Raw genomic sequence first — 26,159 nt, forward strand, 5'->3', positions numbered from 1 at the left:
TGAAGAAATGGAACGTTGTGGTTTATGAATTGAAGAAATGGAACGTTGTGGTTTATGAATTGAAAAAATGGAACGTCGTGGCTTATGAATTGTTTTTAGTTACTCAAGAGAACCTGAAGTTTTCTTTGTATTTTTCTAGAAATTTAGTGAGTAGGTTTTACCAATAGTAATTAAAAGTGATGCAACATCGAAGACCTATCCACTTGATTCGTATAGTGAGTTATTTGATCAATGATATTAAACTTCTAGAATTAAACGAAGATTAAGGAATGGTTTATAAGATACTTACGTAATTTTCGTAAGAAAATGTAAGAACTTTGTAAATGGTGGTAATATCTGTACTAATTTTTAATTCACAATTCTTCCTTTTTTTTCGTATAAATTTCAAGTATTTATACATCGACGCCGATTACCATTATTCTATACTTTTATTAAATCTTTGTTTTTTTTTAATTAATGCGTACACATATAAAATAATTATTAAGATAAAACAATTTTTTCTTAGAATGTCTTATGAAACAAATTAATAAACCAAAATATTAGAGGGCAGCCACGTTTTTAACCACAAATCCATCACCATTATATAATTTGAAATTATGATCGAGTTAATGTTTTAACCAAAAGTAAAAAAGATCTAGACTTTCAAAGTATACTCCCGTACTTCCATCCATCCATTTATACATACATACATAGATTTATCGCAGTTTTCTCGCTCTTACAAGACTTAACACGAGAAAGTCATTAGGGCAACATCAAAGAATGGAAACCAAGAGAGCATTACTCTTAAACTTGGCTGATCAAAAACTGCTCAAGGACAGAACGTTACCATGGTAACAGATATGGAGCATGAGAAACTAATTAATAGTAACTTGAACAATAAATTTGAAGGAAAAAAAAAACAGTTCATGAATATAATGTTGGACAGTTCTATTTGAAACTATTAAAAAAATAAATTAAAACCCTGTGTGGACATGGTGTATTACAGATCTAATGAGGGTCAAATGTATCTCTAAAGAGATAACTAAGCAACTACAGATTCTTTTTGTTTAGAAGAAGAGAATAAGCAATACGCTTACCTGTACTTGAGGGTTATGGGCTAAAGCTTCCTTCTTCCCATTAAGTACTGACTGACGTAGTCGAATTGTAACGGGGTATATAGGAATACTTTCCGTGTAAAATGTATTTGTATACTTATCTCTGTTGAGACGACCAATCATCTTGATGGTATTGTCTTTGAATTGTTCCTTTGTTTATTTACAATACTATCTTATGTGTTACTGGAAGAACTGGTGCACCTGCAAGAAAAATAAAGTGAAGAAAACATCATTAAAATAAGTATTGTTGTTGTCGCTAAAAATGTAAAATAAGCGCCTAAACGTTTCTATTTCCTAATAAATTTCAACTTTAGCATAAATATAAACGGATTCATTCCGAAACAAAATGTAATTTAACACCAGCCTTTTTAACGTGGACTTAATAAATTATGACTATCTTGTTTGTAAATAAAGGATATATAATCGTTTAGAAAGTGTGAACGTGTTTAACGAGTGGCACTTTCTATATACAAACCAACGAGTATCAGAGAAATATCGATACTAGGAAATTAATCTTGTTGTTGGTTGGTCGTTGATTGAGATATTTTTAGAAAGAGGTGACTACTTTTAGAGTGAGGCCTTAAAGCGATTTGGAGTTGTGAAATTAGAACAATATTGAAGCACAGGCCTAGCTATGAATGTTGAGAATGTTTGAGGAATGTATCTGTTTAAAGATATGTCAATATCTTAAGTGTATTTCTTTAAATGTAGAAGATATTTTAGAAGAGTAAGCATTGAAAAAGTGTTAAGATGCATTGAAAGCCCTTTGTTTGAAGAGTTCGTTTCGTTGAGAGTAGAAATAGTTGAAAATAGGCATTGATGAAATCACAAATAACGAATCGTTTTTTGTTGTTTTTTGCGACAAGAAAGTGTTTGCAGAGTGAGTCGTTCGAGGAAATCGGCATTATTGAAAATATTTTTGATGAATATGAAACAGAAAGGTGTAATTCTTTCAAAATATACTTTGGTAGATTTGAGAATTGTAAAGGAAAATTTATTAAACAAATGTAAGAGTACGAAAGTGAAAATAATACGTAGTGCTTGTTAAGATATTAAAAATGTTGAGAGGTTGATTAATATAGTGCTATCACGACGAAGAGTTTGTTGGGTACTCCAGTCTGGTGGTTTAAGCGTTTGTTAGGTACTCCAGTCTGGTGGTTTAAGCGTTTGTTAGGTACTCCAGTCTGGTGGTTTAAGCATTTGTTAGGTACTCCAGTCTGGTGGTTTAAGTGTTTGTTGGGTACTCCAGTCTGGTGGTTTAAGCGTTTGTTAGGTACTCCAGTCTGGTGGTTTAAGCATTTGTTAGGTACTCCAGTCTGGTGGTTTAAGCGTTTGTTGGGTACTCCAATCTGGTGGTTTAAGTGTTTGTTAGGTACTCCAGTCTGGTGGTTTAAGCATTTGTTAAGTACTCCAACTTAGAGAAGATCGTGGATGCTATCTATTGGAACAAAAAAAAGTTGATGACTTAATTTTGTCAAATTGGTTTGACGTGAAATATTTACTAAAAAATCGTTTCCTGGGTATTGCATTTTGTTGAAGATCGAAATTGGGAAGTAGAAAAGAAAGGTAAACAAACTGAGATTTCAAATATGAGAGATGTTAGAGAACGAATCTTATTCTGTACCAAATCATTTTAACAAGAGCAACTTCTTGTAAAAGATTTTTTACAATAATTTCAAGAAATTAGTAGTCTTTAGTGAATAGGATTTATAAGTGACTTTATATTTAAAAAAATAAAAACAAATTGTGTTGAGAATATTCACCTAGATGAGATTAATGATAATGTGTTTTGTAGGGACAACCAATACGTAAGTAGTTATGCACAAAAGTACATATTATGTAACTAACTAGAACCTAATAAAGCATATATATTCAGATTTCTTTGTTTCATAAACAACTTTTAATCTGCATGGTTTAATGTACATTAAATATAAAGAAATTTAGTCATGAATAGTAAATTTTAATGCTTAAAATGTTCACTAGATGGCAGAGCAAATTTTTTACAATTAGTTTGGCAACTTTTTGTACAACGTAGTGCTTTAATTTGCAAATATTTTGTTTTTTTTGGCAGTCGATTTAACAGTAATGGACCAATTAGTGTTAATTAATCTCTTTAATAGTGACTTAATCGACATAAGTAGTGTTGTTAATAACATTCTGATGTACAGCAGAGACTCAAGCAAGACTGAAATCGAAAGAAAAATGCAACCATCCCCTAGCAAGATAAGCAAATAGCGCAATGACATAGGACTGGTGTCATTAATACTGCCAAAGCCACAGCCATGTTTTGCACACTCAACAACAAAATGACGATAAGGACAAATTATCTACATCCTTTCAGGGTACTGTCATCACTTTTGAAGAAACACTGAAATACTAAGAAGTAACGTTTGATAAACAACTCAGCTTCATCAGCCACATTAACATCATGAAAGCACTCGAGTTTTGGGTCTTATTTTAAGTTTATTACACTTTACATGTGATCCTTTGTGCTAACTCTTTTATCAAGAATGATATGGTAGTGTTATCAAAGGTATCAACGCAATGAAAGCTGCAACACAAAATACAGCTGAAGAATGCTGCTTTATTATGCTTTACCAAAGTCTTATCTGCTTCATCCTCGATTATATAATGCTGATGATTTGTATCAGTGCTACGCAGATGCATACGATTGAAAATATACAAAATACCTGTTTAATACTGGTCATGGGATGCATTCAGCTGCCCCAATCAAAGCCATATTACACCCTACAAGGCTCAGCAGCATCACGGAGCACCAACACCGTTTACAAGTAAAATTATTTACTATGGCCTTACAATGTAAAGACTATGCATTCTATCATCGAGTCACAACTCTTTCCAAGTGGAACATTCAAGCTCCAAAACAATCCCACAAACACCAAAATAGGCAACTGAGGATACGGTCATGAGTAGCAGCTATACAGCAAAGATCATGTTGGACTATCACCTGTCATAGGCACAGATGATTCCTACATCACATATGGTGAAAGAGCTGTTTGGGCAGGTGTTCATGAAGTTGCTTCTCTTTCCTCAGTCTTATGGGAACCAACCATTCTGAATTTTACGCAGTAGTGCCCGTCAGCCTTTCTCAAATATTATGTTGGTGGCGCTATATACTTGCGGTTCATTGCTTTCAGCAATCTAGAGGAGCATTAAATTAACAAACAACGGTTTGTAAGCACAATGAAGAAAACGACCAAGATACCGTACAAAATTTATTTTTCTTCAAGAAATATTACTGTGTTTGCAGATGGTTGTTTGTTTATGTACTACTGCATTAATGCATTCCATACACAAATAATCCAGAGGAGAGTTTACTTTATGGCTCCTAGCTCCATCCCAGTGCTGCTTCTGGGAAGCTTGAATGCTTCACCAGCCTTATGCATAATGACAAGTCTTTCACCTGGATGTATGTGCCAGGCCATGCAGGAATAAGGCTTAACGAAGAAGTGCTTACAAATCATTGTTTGCTAATTTAATGCTCCACTAAATTGCTGAACAGCAAATAGATAGTACCACCAACATAATATTTGAGAGAGCCTCACGGGCACTACTGCGTAAAATTCAGAATGGTTGGTTCCCATAAGACTGAGGAAAGAGAAGCAACTGTATGACAAGTCCTTCACATGGATCTACGTGCCAGACCATGCAAGAGTAAGGCTTAACGAAGAATTGCTTACAAGTTCGCAGAAGAAGCTCCTATATCAAATTCAGCACAACTCTAATGGCAAGATATTGATCTCTCTCTACATTAATGCCTCTCCCACCCCAGTGGTTTAGCGGTAAGTCTGAAGGCTTATAACACTAAAATATGGTTTTCGATACCCGTAGTTGGCACACCACTGATAGTCCATTGTGTATCTTTGTGCTTAACAAAAACAAACAAACAAACCTTCTGCATGAGTAAGGCGAAAACGGCTACCATGGAAAAAGGTCTTAATTGTCATTCAGAGGGGTGAAACTACTGGAAAATGAAGTAACGTATTGCATAACTAGGATAAGCAAAATGTGGGGAAACAATAGAACAGGATTCAGCCAGAAAGCCGCTGGTAACCCCAGTGAATGAACTTTCCTTTACTTCCAACCGGCCTCCAAATGAGGGGTCAGCATCTATCGTTGCAACCCTTGGAATTGCCAGCTAGTAGTCAACTCAGTAATGTTGTAAATCTTTAACCTTAAATAATTATATAAATTACCTAGCAGAGAATAATGAATGACTGAATCTGTTTCAGATTTTTCAGGAAAATGATTAACACTCATCTTGAAAGATGCACAGGCGTTTAGAAGCTTGTCTATATTGTTCAAAACGATTTTCCAAAAGCCTAGCGAAGATCTAGTGATCATCTGTGCCACAATTTCGAAACACAGTCTAAAAAAAACAAACATAAAAATCTTAAAATATATTGTTTGATTTGAAGTTACGCACAAAGCTACACAATGGGCTATCTGTGCTCTGCCCACCACGGGTATCGAAACCCGGTTTTTATCGTTGTAATTCCGCAGATATACCGCTGTGGTACTGGAGGCTTGAAGTATATTAAACCCAATAAAATGAAATAAAATTAACCGTTTTCTTATAAAATGAATGGAACTCCAGACACTTTATATTTTATATCTTTCAGCTTGAGAATTGATATTTAAATGTTGTGTAATATTGCTTTATGTGTTAATATTTGAATGTTGTATAATATCGCTTTATGTGTTAATATTTAAAAGTTGTGTAATATCGCTTTATGTGTTAATATTTAAACGTTGTGTAATATCACTTTATGTGTTAATATTTAAACGTTGTGTAATATCGCTTTATATGTTAATGTTTAAAAGTTGTGTAATATCGCTTTATATGTTAATGTTTAAAAGTTGTGTAATATCGCTTTATGTGTTAATATTTGAATGTTGTATAATATCGCTTTATGTGTTAATATTTAAAAGTTGTGTAATATCGCTTTATGTGTTAATATTTGAATGTTGTATAATATCGCTTTATGTGTTAATATTTAAAAGTTGTGTAATATCGCTTTATGTGTTAATGTTTAAGCGTTATGTAATATCGCTTTATGTGTTAATATTTAAAAGTTGTGTAATATCGCTTTATGTGTAAATTCACGATACATTTCCACTGAAGCAGTGAAAACTCACAAAGTATAGACATAGTAGATGAGCTGTATCATGATTGAAAATTAATCTCGTTGACTGAATAACAATGTATTTTCTTATTCTGAAACGAAACAACATCCATCTGATTTTTATAATGGTTCAATCTATTTTGACGATATATATTGAAAAGAAAATCATATATTATTTTCTTTTTAGAGTTTGTACAGTCTGAAATAACTCAAAAAAATTATTGGAAACAACAACACCATGGGTTTTGGTTGAATAGGAAGTAAACGAATCGATAAAACCAGTCCCAAACAAACCTAAAGGCTATATTCGTTGTTTTTACACGTGTTATAGGATGAACATTAAGTTTTAAAGGTTATGGTAAATCGGCTGGATTTGTAAGCAATAAAACAGCTCATAAAGCACCACAAAAGTTTTTAAATGGCCATAATGATACCAATAATATTGAAGAAGAGTGATTTTCTGCGCCACCTCACTCTATAGCGACATATTTCAACACAATGCAGTAACAACGTCTTCGGTATTACGTCAGAACTCAGAATCACAATGGGATTTATCCTATATTTATCTTCTAGAACGACAGTCAATAGAAGAATTTAAGACTACCTTTGGATAGCTCTGTCATGTTAGTTACTCATTCCATCGTTTGGAATTTCTCATTGTAATAGTTTCTACGAGTGCATTCATTTGACGCACCAAATTTATGACCGGTTTAACAAATATTGATGAATGTACCATCGTGAGAATGCATTCTTCAAGACAAGAAGGCTGTTTAATAAAACGAGTTGAAGTCATTCTTATTAAAATAATGGCACGCTTGCTAAAGTTCGACATGCCCTAATCGCTATACGGTGATTTGCATTTCGAGAAAGAGAAGAAATAAGTTACAGCTAGATTGTTTTTACTGTGTGGTATAACAATTTACGTACAGCGTCAATGTTAAATACGTTTTTAATTTCTGAGAGTGCTAATATAATCAGATTGCGATAGAACTTTGCGTTAAAAAACAATATTAAAGCCAAGGGTCAGATCCTTTATGATAATTGTTAACGAATGAACGTGTAAAATACAATTCCTTTTTGTCTCAACAATAGCATGGAGTATGGAAAGATAACGACATCAAATAGTTGGGTTATTCCAAATGTGTAATTTATTGGATGCAGTGCAATGGTGTAACATTCTCATAAGAAAGGGTTGTGTCTTTTGATTCCTTTAGAAAGGCGAATAACATCCAAACGTTAACTTAATATTAATGTTCATCCCACAATGCTGCATTTCTGCCTTAATAGACGAAGATTCTTACATGATTACCGCATTTGTATCGTGCGAAACTGGTTTGAAAAATATAATTAACTTACCTCAGTTCAAATGTTCGTCTTTTAGATTGACAGGAGCTTTGCAATCCTTACTAAAGTCACCTGCTGATGTGTACCGAGTGCAAGCCAAACACTCCGATGAATGAGAAACAAGACGCGTTCTAGCAACATTTAAAGCATGTGCCTTAACGCTTTCCCAATAGTTTGGCCAGTCAGTGCACGTGCGAAAGCTTATCCTAGATCTGTTTTTGTTTTTTTATATTGTAATTCTGAGTAATCACTATGGATATATCGACTCAAAATACTTGTTAAAATATATTATTATAAATTTAACGTGTCTTTGTCTATTAAAAAACTTACAGTGGTTGTTTATTTGGAGAAAGTGAATTGTAATAGTTGAGTGGTGGTAATTTCAAGCAAACAATGTATATGTCAGGATACAATAGGCTACAAAATTTTGAAGTGTGTGTTTATCATGTGACAATATTTTATCATTTTTACAGGGTAAGCGAGTGGTATATTGCTCCAAACTCTGTCTACCACTCTGTGTGTTAAAAACGTTGGATCCACGGTTCAGGCGTGGTCTAATGGTTAGCGTACTGGCCTTCTGATCATAGTTCGAAGATTCAGGCCCCGCACTTTCAGCAATGGAGGCATTATAACTGTGACAATCAACCCCGCCCTTAGGTTAAAAATATCCGTGTGGAGATGGCTATGACAATATTTTCTAATTTTTACAGGGTAAGCGAGTGGTATGTTGCTCCAAACTCCGTTTACCTCTCTGTGTGTTAAAATACGTTGGACCCACGGGTTAGACGTGGTCTAATGGTTAGCGTACTGGCCTTCTGATCATAGTTCCAAGATTCAGGCAATGGAGGCATTATAACTGTGACAATCAACCCCACCCTTAGTTTAAAAATATCCGTGTAGAGATGGCTAAGACAATATTTTCTCATTTTTACAGGGTAAGCGAGTGGTATGTTGCTCCAAACTCCGTTTACCTCTCTGTGTGTTAAAATACGTTGGACCCACGGGTCAGACGTGGTCTGATGGTTAGCGTACAGGCATTCTGATCATAGTTCCAAGATTCAGGCCCCGCACTTTCAGCTATGGGGGCATTATAACTGTAACAATCAACCCCCCCCTTAGTTTAAAAATATCCGTGTAGAGATGTCTATGACTGACCCCTGGGGATCTCTGATCTAGTCGTTTAGCCAATGTGTCGCATAAGATATTGTTCAGGTTGAAAATACTATATACCAAAATACCAGCAGAAGAAGATACCACATGTTCTATTCTATATACTAAAAGTTGCAGAAGGACCCTATAATAAATGTTCTTTTGCTCTTCTAGACACTCGGTATTTAGCGTTCCATTTAATATCGTGACTAGACCAGAGAATGAAACGAATAAATATACATTAATGAGAGTTTATAATTTAGTGCTAGTATGAAACTAACTTCAAACCAATCTCCCTCGTTCTCTTATCTAAAGTTGCACGAATATGATTTTTTTCTAATCATTTGAATGTACATAAAAATTACATTCTATGACGTTAGGATTTGTGGTTGCAAAAGTTTTATAAATAATTATTTTAGAGCTTGTTCTCGCAAATTCATTGTGGTTTAAAATCGATGTATTTACTAAGAAGAGTAAACAGTAGGTGTAACATTATTTTATAGTCATATCTTAGAAATAGTCTGTAAAAAATGTGCTTAACCTAGGCGCTCTGCCTATCATTAAAAAAAGAAATGTTTTACAACTTCATGATATATTGCTTTAATACACCATTGAGCTATATTTGTACAAAGGCAGGTTTAATATCGTATATCTATCCAAGTAAAGCTGTAAGGGTATTTCAAATTTAACACATGGCCAGTATGCGCTATTGCTGCACGAAATATTCATAGAATATAGCATGTACTCAGCGAGGGATTAATAAGATAGTAAGGGCTTACAGTACAGAATATTGTTTTTCAGTACTGTAGCATGCTTTACCTTTTATTAATATTTTATGCCTCTCGTTGATTTGGATAACTTGAAGTATTTGATTTATTCACTATTACTTATAGATACATGAATACATTTGAAAATAAAAACAAGTATAAAAGTAGCAAAGATAGAAAACAACAAATGCATGAGATGCTTTTCAACCACCAACCAGGGATACATAAAACATATGTTTACTTTCTTATTTTAAAGTCAAGCCTTCTATTTCCGAATAAAGCTAAGCTAGGAAACTGCACAATAATTATTCATAAGAAACTATTAGTTTCAACTTTAGTAAAGTGCTACTAGTGTTGGTTAATCTTTATAAAGTTTTATTAATATCAGACATTCTTTATTAAATTCTGCTATTATCATTTACTCTTCATAAGACACTACTAGCATCAATTTCCCTAAGGTACGACTTCGTAAAGTATTATTAGTATCAGTTACTCTTCCTAACGTATCTTTTAATGTAAACACTGAGATATGAAATAAACAGTTAGTCAAAATGGGCTTGGCAGGAGGCTATATGTTTTTTAGCTTATTGAAAGATTGAATGAATGGACATTATAAACATATGTATTGAAAGAAACGAAAACTCTTCAAAAGTTATCATACTAATACACACACACATATATATATATATACATATATAAGCTAAAGGAGACAAAAATTGCAAAATAACCTTAATATTAGCCATGAAACAAGTTATTACTCTAAGTATTTCAAATGAAAATTACACTGTTACAATTGATAATACATATTTCGTACAATTGCGAGCTCGACTAGCCTTAAGATAGGGTTCAAGTACCCTCAAGATAAGCGTTCAATTTCTGCTCATGGGACTTTAAATAAAGCATTCCAACCCATCTGATGACCTTTCTCTAACTAAGTTATTTTACATTTCTTCTATATCTTTCTAATGAACTTTAGTGAAATTTAAGAACATCCACTAGTCTTGTTCTTGAACGATATCATGGCACATGACCACTGACAAATCGGAAGCCAGCAGCCGCTGACGTCAACATTGATCTTTACATAGGTTGTAAATGTTTCAATAAAACTTTCTTCATTTGTTCCCCTCTTCTCAAAGTAAACGATCATCACATTTTGCATGACAAGACATAAATTGTCACAAAATTGAATCATTACTTACGATGGCGTATTTCAAACTAGCGTGGTTATCAAAATCGTTGTGAAGATGTGAATGTTAAACATATCGTTTTTGAGAAAGTTGTGTAAATGTACAAGTGTGTATGTATTTGTTTCTTATAGCAAACCCACATGGGACTATCTACTGTGTCCACCGTGGGGAATCGAACTCCTGATTTTAGCGTTGTAAATCCGTAGACTTACCGCTGTCCCAGCGGGGGAATTAAATGTACAAACTGAGCAATACACTTTCAACATGATTTTTTAACCCCGAAATTTACAGTATAGACTCGTTGTTGAGATTGTAATAAGAAATGTTCTTAAACGAAATTATGGTTTACCATCGACAAGTTGAAAATCACTAATAATTCTGTGGCATCATCAACAACTTAATAAATTGTAAAATTATTTAATTCTCCTGAATTTTTAGTCTGTTCATATTAAGCGGCATATGTACTAATAAGAAGTTTATGTTATTATGATTTATTTATTAAGGTAGAAAATCATTATACCTTAAATAGCTTTGCTACATTAAAATAATTTGAAATAAAATCGATCGATTGAGAAATAGTCGGCTTGTGAAACTTCCTCTATAGGCAGCTTATCTAATGTATTTAGTTTGGGAATAATTCATTTCTGAATAGTGTTGGCCTTAGACCAGACAAATAGGAAAAGAGACTTGTGATGAAATATAAATTAATTATTTTGGTAAAAACATTAAATTCTGAAAACGAACAATAAAGCCAACCGGAAAATCATTTAATTTATGGCACAACATGCTTAGAAAATACAATCGATGAGATTGGATAGATAATTAAAGTTTATTTATGGAAACAGTTTGTATTTCATTCTTATTTTGTGATAATTTATCCTTCATGTCCTTACCTTTAAATGACGTAAACACGAGTTCTGACGTCAGAAACACGGATCTTTCGTTATATAATCACCTTTTCGGTTGGAGAATACAGGAGTCTGTAAATGTATTATACTTAGACCTAAATATCATTAAATATACTTTCAAATTAAAATGTCTAATATGCTAGAAACTTAGAGTTTTAAACAAGTATATCTTCCAGTTCCCAGTGTTAAAACGTCTGTTCGTAGAAACGCTAAAATGTATTTAATTAGAAGTGTTAGGTGTGTGTGTGTGTGTTTGTGTGGAAAGCTTTTCCAACTTCATCAAACTATGCAAAAATGATATTAAGTGTAAGAAAGTACGGATGACGTCATCATATATATATGAAAATATTTTAAACTTCTTTAAACTAAGTAAAAATTAAATTAGGGATGACGTTGCCATATACTTAGGGGAGGGGTGGGTGTAGATGGTACTATGTATTGCAAAGAGAAAAGTATTTGGGGAATGGATCTCTCGTCTCTAAGCGTTCCATCTCAGACAGCAGACAGTGTTTATATGTTAATTTTGTGTGTGTAAATTTCTTCATTTGTTTATAACCGCTTACACTACCGGTACCGTCACCCAGGTTTTGAAAGCGTCGCCAAATCTGGAGTCTCTTCCTAGATAATTCTGGTTGTTTAAAATTTTTGATCACACCATTCGGTTCAAAGTGTCGCTCGTAGTAGAGATGTTTGGTGAGTATCATATGCAGTTGAATAGCGTTAACCCACTTAGGTTTAACCTCACAGTCATTGAGACGTCCCGCACGGCCATCAGATTCGTTCAGAACTCTACGTACCTATTCTCTTATGTAAGTGGTCTAGGTAGATCAAGTAACTGTTTTAATGCCTTTACATAAACAACAATACCTTTATATTTTATAAGCTTTGTGTACTCAAGTACAAAATTTCACCAAAAATGCTTCGTTACGCTAAGCATGAGTTTTCCCTCTAGTTTAAAATTATAAAATTTCGTACACAAAAATTAAATACTGTCGTATTTTTGATAAAACGTATTTCTAAGATTTCTTAGACAGAAATTAAATATTCATTCGTATTCTCAACGAAATATGTTCTTAAAGGTCACAGACAGAAATTAAATACTCACTCGTATTCTCAGCGCAATATATTTCTAAATGTCATAGACAGAAATTAAATACGCACTCGTATTTTCAATAAAATATGTTTATAAATGTCATAGACAGAAATTAAATATGCAATCTTACTCTCTTATATTTTCAACAAGTTCGTCCCCCACCCCACCCCGTGGTTCAGCGGTAAGGCTGAATCCTTATAACGCTAAAAACCATGTTTCGATACCCATGGTGGGCTTATTGTGCAGCTTTACGCCTAACAACAAACAAATACGTTCATTCTATTCTGACGTAACGCAACCCTTCACTGACCAGCTCCATGGTATTAAAACCCGCAACCTTTTCCAAACTGCTATGAATACACCTTGGAGGAACTAAATGAGATTCGAATGTGATATTCTAAACTAAACGAGATTCGAATATAACATTCTACCCTAAGAATTTGTATGAAATAGTTGTTATGCCGCTAATGATATTCAATTAATTAATTAAGTTGGATACGTTATATATAATCTTATAGGTTGGCGTACTTGTAATTTGTTTTTATTTCTACAATGTATTATTGTTAGATCAACATAGTAGTTGAAGTCACATGTTTGCATGTTTGGATAAGTAATACTTTTAGCAAGTTTCAAAGCCTTGACTTGCTATATATCGATTACCAGCTATTTGAAAAAAAATAAAAAAAATTCGGAGTGACATTAGTCTTATCTGCGCTGTTACTCTTTTTTTTTTTTTAGTTTTGGACTGGCCATGGTCTAGTTGGTTAGCGTGCCGAGACTGTAAATTCAAGGATTTGTGATTCGCCACCTGTAGTTGAAAAAAAACCTCTCCGAATAGGATCGTGGACAAATTATAAGAGCGAAAGTCAAATTCTCACAATAGATCAGACAAGAGTAGCCCAAGAGTTGGCGGTTGGTGCTGTTGACTAGCTGCTTTTCCTGTAATCTATCAATTTAAAATGAAAGACGGCTGCGAGTATATAGCCCTTTGTGTAACTTTGTGCGTAATTCTGAAACAAACAAATACATTTTTAACTTTTGTTTGTTAACGATTTGTTTACTGCAGTTAGGCTTTACAGTGGTCATTTACCGCTTCTTGGGCTGATTACAGATACTGGCATCATGTTTTAAACACACTAAAAACAACCACGTTAGCAACAATCTAGTTAGAGGTGCCATTTCTTTACCAGCGTATGTTCAACTGTGTACTTATTCAGTGTACCCTCTAGCTGTTAAGATATGTTCCAGTTTTGAAGAGTTGTATGATTATGGTTGTTATGGTTGCTAATAAATGAAACTTTATCATTAGCATCCAAATTACTTATTTTTATAACTGAATAATTAGTGGTTTCATGTACGTATGTCGGATTTATTATTATATATATTTATCTTAATATCGATGTTAAATTAAATTTGTATTGAGAAATGTACATAACTCTTGAGAGATTCAATTCTACCTTGAAAAATAGTATGCGGACTGTCTCGATAACGAGAAGGATTGGGATGGAGTTAAGTTATTATTATTTGCTGTTCGTGAGTCAGTTCAAGAGTCGTTAGGGTTTAGCCCGTTTGAGTTGGTGTTTGACCATTCAGTGCGTGGTTCTTTGAAGTTTCTGAAGGTACAATGGTTGGAAGATAATCCGAAAGAAATGCACTTATTGGATTACGTTTCCAAATTTCGGCCCAGACTCTTACGTGCTTGTGAATTGGCTCGAGAAAATATGAAGTCACCCCAAGTTAAAATGAAAAATGTTTATGACCGCAAAGCTGAAGAGCGTAAGTTCCATCCTGGTAACATGGTTTTAGTATTGTTATCCACTATGGGACATCCACCTAAAAGAAAAGAAAGAAAAAAGGAAAGAAAGAAAGAAAAACAAAAACAGAAGACTGTTAAATTGCAGATTATCATTACAAGAGTATGATTTGGAGTATAATCCTTGTCAAAGAGGTTGATAACATTTATGCGGATGCACGTTCACGTGCTATGATTTTATGGTCATAAGGTTATTCGTACTGATTGTGTTATGCACCTTCATGGTTAATAAAGTTTTGTAATCCTTTGAATAATGTATTATATTTAATGTATTGTTGTCAATGTTTATATGTATAGTATTTTAGTTAAAAATTGTCTAACGCCAATTTTTAATTCTTTAAGGAGGGAGTTGTGATAGATTTACTATATTTAGTATTGATGTTTCTTTAAATTAATATATATTTAGAAATGTACATAGCGTATACTGTTAAATCTGTACTGCGGAACTCCCGCCTATTCTTTAAAGTTGTAGAAGATTCTCGAGTGTGGGAATCAACAATATATGTGTGTACGTAAACGCTAGTGTAGCTTTGTATTGTTACGTAATCTGAATTTTCAAGAAACTCTCCAAACGCCTATAAATATAACCAACGCGACGCGTATATAAACAGTATCTGTTATTGGCTTGTTGTATACTATAAACCTAGAAAGCTAGAATTGTGATTAACGCTTATTAATAGGAAAACTTCAGATATTTGACCAGGAATATTTATAAAATTCAAACAGTATAAACCATTTAATTTCAGTGGATTCACATCGGACATTAAATTTTTACGAAGACATTAAATAACTTTAGCGGTAAAGAACTCAAGCTCGACCTGTAATCGGCATGTGATCAGCGAGAACTACAGAACTAGCTAGCTCCCTATTAAGTGGTTAGGGCGCTCGACTCACAATCTGAGAGTCGCGGATTCGAATCCCCGTCCCCTTTCAGCCGTGAGGGCGTTATAAAGTGAAGGTCAATCTCACAATTAGTTGATAAAAGAGTAGCCCAAGAGTTGGCGATGGGTGGTGATGACTAGCTGCCTTCCCTCTAGTCTTATACTGCTAAATTAGGTACGGCTAGCGCAGATAGCTCTCGTGTAGCTTTGTGCGAAATTCAAAACAAACAAACTCTATTAAGTGACTTGTACCTACTTCAACTCGAAATTAACTCGCTCATCATGAACCCTCGATAATATATCAAGGAAGTTCCAGACCAGATAGAAGACTTTATATTGCTTGTAATTTTGTAAAACATTTGCATATATATATATATATCATTCTTTGCAATAACTATTTGTAATAACTGTTATTGTAAGTTGTACTATTGTTTATATATCAAAATATATTTGTATAAAAAAGAAAACCGTGTGTATCAAACTTGTTGGCAAATATCATAAATTGGATACATATCGGCATTTATTTAACTACTAAATCTAAATTACAATTTAACTCAGTTTTAGGCTATTAGAAATTATAATACCTAACATGTATTTTGTAGAAAAACTATAGATTATAAAGAAAGATAAAAAATAAAAGCTAATGCCATTGAAGTATTGTAAATTACCAAAAAGAATAGCGTTGTCACTTCAGGATGTATAAGAGAACAGAAAAACAGACGGAATTTTGTAAGGGTTAGTATGTATATTATAAATTGTAAAAATCATACATATTTTTATGATTGCTATTTAAAGCAACACAAAAGCTCTGTTTTTAGGAAATATTGTAATATTGTTATTGCTAAAGCAAAACATTCTTCTGGTTACATCGCATCTAAAGTAAAATGAAAAAAAAATACATAAGCCACGAAGTATTCCACTGTTGTAAATGATAAGCTTACAACAATACTCGCATGATTCTTCTGTGCACACGAGCTCCAAACTTAATTCTGCAAACAACAGCTTTTCAAGAGGGTTTTAAGCAGATCCTCGATGCCTGCTTCTCTAGGAATCATTTGGTCTATTTCATACTTAAATCATCCATCTATGCCAAGAGTCTTAAGTGCAACGATGTTTGTAATACTCCAAAGATTGCGAGGTTTTTCGTCATCGTTAGCATACAGCTGGTTACGATGTAATAAATACCACAATGCAAAACATCCATCATATCTGAAAACTGTGTATGCACGGAAGGATTACAACAACGCTAAATCGAGTATTTTACAGTCTCACATTCGTATCATTGTGTTCTCGGGAAGACAAAAGACTGTTTAACGAGAAAATATGGGAAGATGTTTTTAACCATTTCCTGCGATTTGTTAAATAAGCGATACAAATCACGTTCTTTACACACGAATGAAAAAAACTCTCCAGAATATTCTTCGTTATTTTAACATAATAAAAATAAAAACTTAAATTTTCTCTGATTATTTAGACATTAATATATTTTTGGCACTGTCCACAGTTTACATCACTGTAGAATAGGTAGTAGCTTTAACAACAACTGAAGTAATTTTTTCACCCTTTTGGCTGCTATATACATTATATTTGGTTTTGTGTTTTTATAGATCATTCTGCAATTTTATGTTCCTTTTTTATGGGTTTATCCTCAGTAATGGGATCCCATTTCTCTTCTGGTAGCTAAAACAAAAGAAAAACTTGCTGATTCCTAGGGATTTGGAGGACATAGAAGGATAACATACTAGTACATGCAAGAAGACTGATTGACTTGGCTCTAGTGAATGGTTCAAAGATGCCTGGAAGAAATCCAAACTTTAAACACAATAAACGATGTCGGACTTTATTTTTCCACTCTCCCACAAAGTAGCTAATATAACAAGTATTTTACCCTTTCGTCGTTCACGTAAACGTTTCACTATAATTTGTATAAAGTAAAATCTCATTATTATTCTCTATGGTTTTACACATCAATTTCAGTTTGGTTCAGGAAAATTTTATTTATTAGTATTTTTTCTTTTACCAAACATGATTTAATTTAGCCAAGAAAAACAACAGTAGAACCTACATATTTCATATTAAATGTTACTAGGCAATCATCTAAAGAGGGTGTTTCTTATATGAAACCACTTTAATATCATCCAGCAATAAACCTTACTTTGTTTAAATGTCAACTTCACATCCTAATTCATTGAATACACAACTCTATTTATTACACCGCTACTTGAGTTAGTTTTGGCGATTCATTCAATTTGGTTAAGTTCTCGTTTACTCAGCAACATTATTGTAACCCATAAAATAAGAACACAGTTCATTAAGACGCACCTGTAGGTTGAGACTAACAGTGCGAATACTTACTTATGTTTTTCATAATTTTTGTTAACTTAAGACTGTGTATTTTTATAACTTGACGTCAACATTACAGCAATCAGATCACATATAGACACAGTGAATGCAAAACACACATACATATTTATTGTAAAATATCATTTAAATGAGAGAGAGAGAAGAAAAAAAACGCATCCACAAAACAAACATCCAACATCGGGGCACAAATCATAATGTGGATCATTATGTAATGTTTCCTGGTATTTTTTAGGTACTGGCGGAAGTAACACTCAAATTGCGTTGGGAGTACACCGTCTATATAGTTTAACGTTGGGGGGTACACCGTCTATATAGTTTAACGTTGGGGGGTACACCGTCTATATAGTTTAACGTTGGAGTACACCGTCTATATAGTTTAACGTTGGGGGGTACATCGTCTATATAGTTTAACGTTGGGGGGTACACCGTCTATATAGTTTAACGTTGGGAGTACACCGTCTATATAGTTCAACGTTGGAGTACACCGTCTATATAGTTTAACGTTGGGGGGTACATCGTCTATATAGTTTAACGTTGGGGTACACCGTCTATATAGTTTAACCTCAACTTCGCCGGCCTCAAGTGCTGAGAGGAGAGAGAGAAAAGGAGCAGATGTGGGTGCTCTAGTCCGCAACGTTCCACATCTTTACCGCCTTTTGTTGTCTGCAACCAGATGTGGGAAGGTGGTTTCTCACAAGAAAAAAATGAATAAAATAAAAACAAAAGTAAGAAATAAATAATTAGAATACAAGACATCAATGGGGGAGACAGCAAACCTGTCCTGGAAGTTAGCATTCCAACCCTCAATATGATGTCTGAACATAAATACCAAGATGTTAAGGTATTAATATACTAAGTCCAACCTCAATTAGGAGTGTAGTTCCCTTCCTCCAACAACGTATTATATTATATTTTACCTAAGGTTTGGATATGCTGTGTAAAACTCACGCTATCCTTCCTTTTGATGTTATCTGTTTTATAGAAAAAAAAAAAACTGTAGCTTTCCTAAATATATATATATATATAATGTTTCATGTTTTTTTTACCTAAAAATAAAAACATATACACACATAAAACAATCTATAAAAGAATAACAGAAAATTAAATCATGCTAAATCTCTCTCCCCCTACTATATATATATGTGTGTGTGTGTAATTATAATAAATACGTATCTTGAAAAATAAAATGTGAACATATATGAACACTAAAAACCAAAACAAGAGAAAATTTAAGAGTTAAACTTTGATATCAAAATTAACCTTGCATGGTAATCGTTTAAACAAAGTTCATGAGTACTAAGACCTGTTATTTTCATAAAACTAATAACCAGATTTGGAAAAAAACGACATCTGTTGTTGACAGACTGTATGGAAAGAAGAGGCAGAGCATTTTACAATAGAAACGTTTTCAGAATTAAATATGCATATCCACATTTACCTATACAGTATATATCCTTTCTTCGTTTTTCACATAAATCGCGAAAATGAGAGGCATAGAGAGTGAATTAAGTCCCAGAAACCAAATTTGCATTTTCAAGTTACAAAGTTCAAGACGGGTCAAATGTTCTAATGAAAGAGAATAAAAAAATCAATGAATTTTACATAACAAAGTGAATATTTTTAAAATATTTTGTAAAGTTAGTTTAACTTTGTATAGTTTTTTTATATAATATATTTATAATTATCGAGTAAACAAACGTGGAAATAAAACCTGTGCTTCCATTTTTGCATACGGGTGACGACTGGATGAATGAGTTAACAGGATTGGTCCAAAAACATAAACCATTAAATTGGGCAATTTGAATCAGCTAGACATATTAGTTTAATAGAAAGAAAGAAACTGAAGAACAAATTGAAAATTGTCATGAAATTTTGCATTCTATTGAATTTTAGTTTTAAGTTTGTTTGTTTGTTTTGAATTTCGCTTAAAGCTACACGAGAGCTATCTGCACTAGCCGTTCCTAATTTATCAGTGAAAGACTACATCACTACTCACCTCCAACTCTTTGGCTACTCTTTTACTAACGAATAGTAGGATTGACTGTCACATTATAGCGCCATCACGGCTGAAAGAGCGAGCATGTTTGGTGGGATGGGGATTTAGTTTTAAGACTTTTACTGAAATATTTTATACGAGAGCGAACGGTCTTCTGTATCCAAAGGAGCATTTTTAAGTATAATATTGTATATCTATTTTATCTCTTTTTTTTTTTAACAAATTGCAAAAAGTCTTTACAAATCACGTATTTATAATAATTTCGATATCTGAATGCGATTTCTTAAAATTTATTTGAAATCATAGTTCTACGTGAATAATTCTGGCAGATTTTGTATAAAATCGATGTATCGAATAAAGTACAAGTAATTTAGAATATTGTTTAATAAATAGTGATCACATGGGCTTATATAATTACAGCTTTAACTTCTCAGAGAAAGTTTTATACAAAAAATATTAGACTTGAAAATGTAGTTGTTATTAATGTACACATACATTATTACTAAAACAAATATACATTTTCTTCCTAACACACGCACACACCTGAATAATAATAGCATTATTACATTGAAACGAGTTCACTTTTAAAAACCACATGTTTAACTGTGGTACTGTGATAAATATGAAAACTCCTTTTTTTTTGTTCTTGAGCAAATCTCATATTGTTATTAAGGCTAAAATAACTTGAAATAAAATTTGTTTTATTAAAATAATCAAAAAGCAGGATTTAACGATGAATATAAATTAAATTTATATTGGGTTGTGAAATAAAGTGTGAGAGATAAATCAATTTTTTTGCGAACTATGCATTAAACCTCAAACACAAACTAATCACACTAAAAATGATTATAATACATCAAATTATTCATGATATATAATAAATATTAATCGGTTCATAGCAAAAATTAAGTTGTAATAGTAGCTTCTAACAGGAGTAACCAAACTAATTAACGTGACAAATCGTTACTACTTACACAAGACGTTAATTATTCAGACACAAATATACTGTTACATAAAATATCTATATTTCTAATTACAATTATTGTATTTGCAAGGGTGTCTGTCAAACACTTCAAATTAAAGATTCCTTTACAACTTGAGGGAAACCACAATAACAAATAATTGACTGGCCACCTATGAGGCTAAGTATAGTGCTGTAACATCACTGCACTTTATATGAATGTTTTTACTATGGATTATTTGCAGAACCCTAACTTGGTATGCGACACTTTGACTTTGGATTAAGCACATTAACATCACGTGGAAGATACATTTAAGGTGTTTCTAGATATGGTTGATGTGTGTTTATCTGCTAAAAATTGGTAAAGTTTTGAATACTGGTTTGTATTAAGTGAGAAAAAACTGATATTATTGATGTTTTTGAAAGTAACTCTTGGTTATTGACTAACCACTGTTGTTGTTTTTTTCTGTTGCGGCCTATTTGACTTCTACTTAAATAAGTCATTTGAATAAGTATACCTGCCTTATAATGTACAGATATCGTTTCAAAGTAAGATTCAATCCAGAGATAAAGGTATGCACTAACTTCAGCTATAATCCTTAAAATACTATGCGTCAACTTTATATACTAGTAATTACATTTATTTTGGGATATTTATGAATTAAAGTTTGTTTATTCATTGTTAAGCACAAAGTTACGCAGTAGGCCATCTGTGCTCTGCACACTGCTGATATCTAAGGTAGATTTTTTAGCGTTACAAACCCTCAGACTTACCGCTGATCCAACGGAGAGGGGAGCTATAATCTGAAGATTCAGTATATTTATTCTCATAAATCCTTATCTAATTTACGTGGTACTCAATGTCCTTTGCTATTTACTAATAAAAATTTAAAATGTACTTTAACATATGCTATTACGAGAAAATAATTTCAAAACAGTTGACATTTAAAAATATTACAAAAATTGCAAGTGTAAGTAAGTTTAAAATAATCAACTGTCTACAGTGTTGGCACCAACTTTACTGAAAGTGTAGAGAATTGGTTACAACGACATACGTGATTTTACTTCAGTAATGTTTCTCGATATCTCAGCGGTGAGCTTGAGTGCTTATAACGCTAAAATTCGGAGTTCGATCTCATATGTGGGCAAACATAGACAGACCATTATGTAACTTAGTGCTCAACAACAAACACGGGCTTTACATGAAAATTCTGTAGTTTATATTTAATATATAACTACAAATGTTAAGACTATTGACTGAACTCCCCAGAAACATTATATCTCTTAAAATCGTTATTAAAGATAAGCTCCACATTGCATTAATGAGCAATCTATCAGATTATTTTGCACTAACGGTTATATAAATTGAGAGTACTTATAACAAGACATTATATTTTTTATTGTAGGTAGTTTCTTTGTGCTTTGATGTATCTCCCGATCTTGTATGCCACTTTTCTAGAGTATTGTGTATCTATATATTTCGCATAATTTAGTTTCGTTTCATCAGGAGTCGAGTTTAATTTTTAAAATTCCGACACCTTCTTTAAAAATAGTCTTTGTTAATAAAAGAGTGGAAGTGAATACCAAACTTTATTGTTCTTCCAGTTCCGCTGCACATGCTTATTTTGTATTTCATAACATTATCCCAAATTTATGTGCGTGAAGCTGAGACAGAAAAATTTTCCTTGCTTGTCATTTCGCATTAACGAATTTCCGACTGTGGCTCAACGTAAACGTTAATAAAAAGATGAAATAAAGATGCAGTTTTAAATTACAAAAAGAACTCATTTGGGAAAAGAAGGCTGTTCTCACTCGTATCAAATATTCCAGGAAAAATTTTCAAATCGAATTTCGCTAGTAATAGCTTCCTTCCTTAAATCAAGTTAACATATTTAAGGGCAAATTTAGTAATTCATCTTTTCGAACCAATCCCGCTAATTCAGTCAGTCATCACTCGCTTACAAAAATAAAATATTTTATCTTGTTTGTTGTTAAGCGCAAAGTTAACATGATACCATCGCGGGTATCGAAAACCAGATTTCTAGCGTCGTTAGCTCCCAGACGTGTTGCTGAGCCAGAAAGAGACAAAAGGAAAGAAAGCACCTCTTTCATTTTACCGTTTTGTTTGCTTAATAGTTTTATTAAATTTTTTATTAAATGAAAACCATACAAAGTGAAAATGACGCTACAACTTGTACTAAAAACATTCACTCTCTTATGCACAATTCAGTGAAAATTATTTTATAATTTTTGCTTCTCTTTTATAAGCACATTTGACCTGCCGTGAAGAATTAATACACTCGTTTTTTAAGGTTTACTTTCTATTGAATTTCGCTTGTGTAATAGAATAGTAGAATTTGATTCTCACTCTTGTAGAGTACCACGGCTTCAAAGTCTTGCGGCAAGGGGATGAGACTTCAGTGCGGACAGGCTAACTATTAGGCCACACCGAGCCCAAAATTGGAATGAAAAAAATTAATACAACCGTATCATCATTTTTAATGAAATATTGATGTGTATATTTAACTACTTTACATGTACAATGTTCAGAATTTTTTACCCTGTTGTTGAAATTATATATATATATATACACATATAATGCGATACATTTACACTAAAATACTGTTTTGCTATTTTATTTTGTATAAAGAAGTTTTTATTGTGACTATGTAAATTTATGTATTCTCTTAGGCTTAACTCACTTAACTGTATGACTCTCAGAATGGTTTAATATAAGCAACATAAACAAATGATAATTTTACCATAGTGCTAGTTGGGATATTTAGTATATCTACTTTAATTTTTTTGTTACTTCTAATTTAGATTTATTTTTAATATTTCATTATAATGATTATTATCTATTGTTAGCTTAGCATATAGATTGAGAGCTAACCTAAAGTTTCTGGGATGATTGAATCTCCTGAGATTTTACTAGGTTTACGACCGAAAATATTTTTCACGGGAGAGGGGGGGGGGGGGTACCGAACAGACGAAACAATGCATTTTAATCTTTTTCAAGTAATATAGTTTAAACATTATAGTTAATCAACTGTGCTCGTTACTAGGCATATTTTAGTTCTGATCTAAGTTGTTTCCTAGCTTTGATCAGAAGTCAATATCAATGAACCATATAAGATAAACTGTGTTTATCTTTAACAAACAAACAAATAAAAAAAGCCAACAAAACACAATCCTTTTTTCCACCACATATAAAATGTAATTTAGTTGAAATGATGAAAGATGGTGTAATAACTCAAATAACTGAACAAACTCCGTGTGTTTCTTCTAAAACATTATAAATATAATTTATATACCAAACGTGACGTGACTATGGTCGTTATTTTTTTTATTTACCAATCCGATTTTAGTGAAATGCTGTCAAATTCCTTTTATACTTTCAACTCACTATAAAAACATGGCACCTTCACAGATCTGTAAGTAAACTGAAAAACAAAAGACAAAAACTGTCAATAAGACAACTGAGCAACGTGGAAGGTTCACTTCACCGGACTGTCTATTCCTACCACTACATTATCTGCCACATTCCGCCACCGCTGATCGCTACCACTACATTGTCTGCCACTTTCCGCCACCGCTGATCGCTACCATTTCCGCCACCACCGATTGCTACCACTACATTTTCTACCACTTTCTCAAACACCGTCGATCGCTACCACTACATTGTCTACCACTTCCACTACTGCCGATAGCTACCACTACATTGTCTACCACTTCCGACACCGCCAAGCGCTACCGATACATTGTCTACCACTTTCGCCACCGCCGATCGCTACCACTATATTGTCTACCACTTCCGCCACCGCCGATCGCTACTACTACATTGTCTACCACTTCCGACACCGCCGATCGCTACTGCTACATTGTCTACCACTTTCGCCACCGCCGATCGCTACCACTACATTGTCTACCACTTCCGCCACCGCCGATCGCTATCACTACATTGTCTACCACTTCCGCCACCGCCGATCGCTACCACAACATTGTCTACCACTTCCGACACCGCTGATTGCTACTCGTCCGCTCAGCGCGAACAATTTACACTTTATGTTCTAACCTAAATTCCAGCTTATATGATATTTCATAAATGAGCTAGTCATACAGTGTATAAAATGTAGGGAACTGTAGTTACAAGTCATGTCAGTCTTCTCCTTTTGAATGAAGGTTTTTTTAACACATTTACTAGAACAAAAAACAACTATAACTCTTCACCGTACGAGAAACACCGTATAACGTTCCATTGCACAAAGAAATACAAAATAACTCTCTACCACACAAAGTAACACCACATAATTTTCCACTGCATAAAGAAACACTGTATTACTTTCCACCGTATAAATAAACACTATATAACTCTCTACTGTTCAAAGTGTTAGTGAGCTTAGGGCCTGAAATATAGAAGTGGGTTTAAGCAACTTATCTTCGTGTAAGGCCTGGTGGTTAGGGCGCTCGACTCGTAATCTGCGGGTCACAGGTTAAAATCCCGTCACTAAGCATGATCTTCCTTTCAGCCACGAGGACGTCATAATGCTAGGGTCAATCCTACTTTTCGTTGGTAAAGAGTAGCTCAAGAGTTAGCAGTGGGTGACGAAGAATTGCCTTCTCTTTAGTCTATCACTTCAAAATTAAGGACGGCTGACGCAGACAACACTCGAGTAGCTTTGTGCGAAATGAAAAAAAAAAACAAACAAAACTCTTAATGTATATGTGATCCTATTTTACCGAAACTTTAGAAAATTGGTCACAAAGCCATATGCAATTTTCCTTGTAAGTACATACCTGTACGGATAAAAAAGAAAGACGAAGAAAGCTACTAATCTTTGGTTAATTTAAAGGATAAGAAGACCATTAGTAAAATTCACTTTTAAATATATATTTCCTATTCGTACTGAAGCATATCAGCAAACTAGATATACCAAAGGAGTCGTTGTTATGACTACTGGATATGACATTTCAGCAGTTAGCAAGTAGAGTTAAATAATAAAAAAAAACGTACTAGTCACATTAAGAAAATGTCAATAATAAAAAAGAGAATGGAATAGTTGGCACTACGTTGGTTATTACTGGATTATAAAATACTTCATTTTATACAACTTACACGAATTGTGCTGCCAAGAAATTTGAAATCGTAATAGAACTCAAGAAAAGGAAATATTACAATCTGTCTGCGCCCACCCATGAGATTGAGCCCCGAATTTTAGTGTTATGCGCACTGAAGCTTAACGCTCAGATATAGGGGATGTTACTGAAGGAAAATTGTGCTTATATAAAGCTCAAATTCATATACATACACACTGACATGATTCTGTACAAATAGATAATAAAAATACAGGGTGTTCCAGTAAAATTAAATTTAAAAAAAAGATCACTAAGACCAAATTAATGAGAAGTTTACAAACCGAGATGTTTGTTTGTTTGTTTGTTTTTGAATTTCGCG

General features: G+C 33.3%; 1 protein-coding gene across 1 annotated transcript in view; it reads right to left on the reverse strand.

The window, feature by feature from the left end:
* Positions 1 to 26,159, reverse strand: part of LOC106471447 (homeobox protein 9-like) — a 191,428-nt gene that overhangs the window by 108,904 nt on the left and 56,365 nt on the right. Inside the window, 1 exon segment of the mRNA XM_022400907.1 lies at positions 1,077 to 1,295. Within this exon segment, the coding sequence (XP_022256615.1) occupies positions 1,077 to 1,217 (141 nt within the window). The 5' untranslated portion in view covers positions 1,218 to 1,295.

The sequence above is a fragment of the Limulus polyphemus genome, unplaced genomic scaffold (assembly GCF_000517525.1).
Source record: "Limulus polyphemus unplaced genomic scaffold, Limulus_polyphemus-2.1.2 Scaffold112, whole genome shotgun sequence".
NCBI lineage: Eukaryota > Metazoa > Arthropoda > Merostomata > Xiphosura > Limulidae > Limulus > Limulus polyphemus.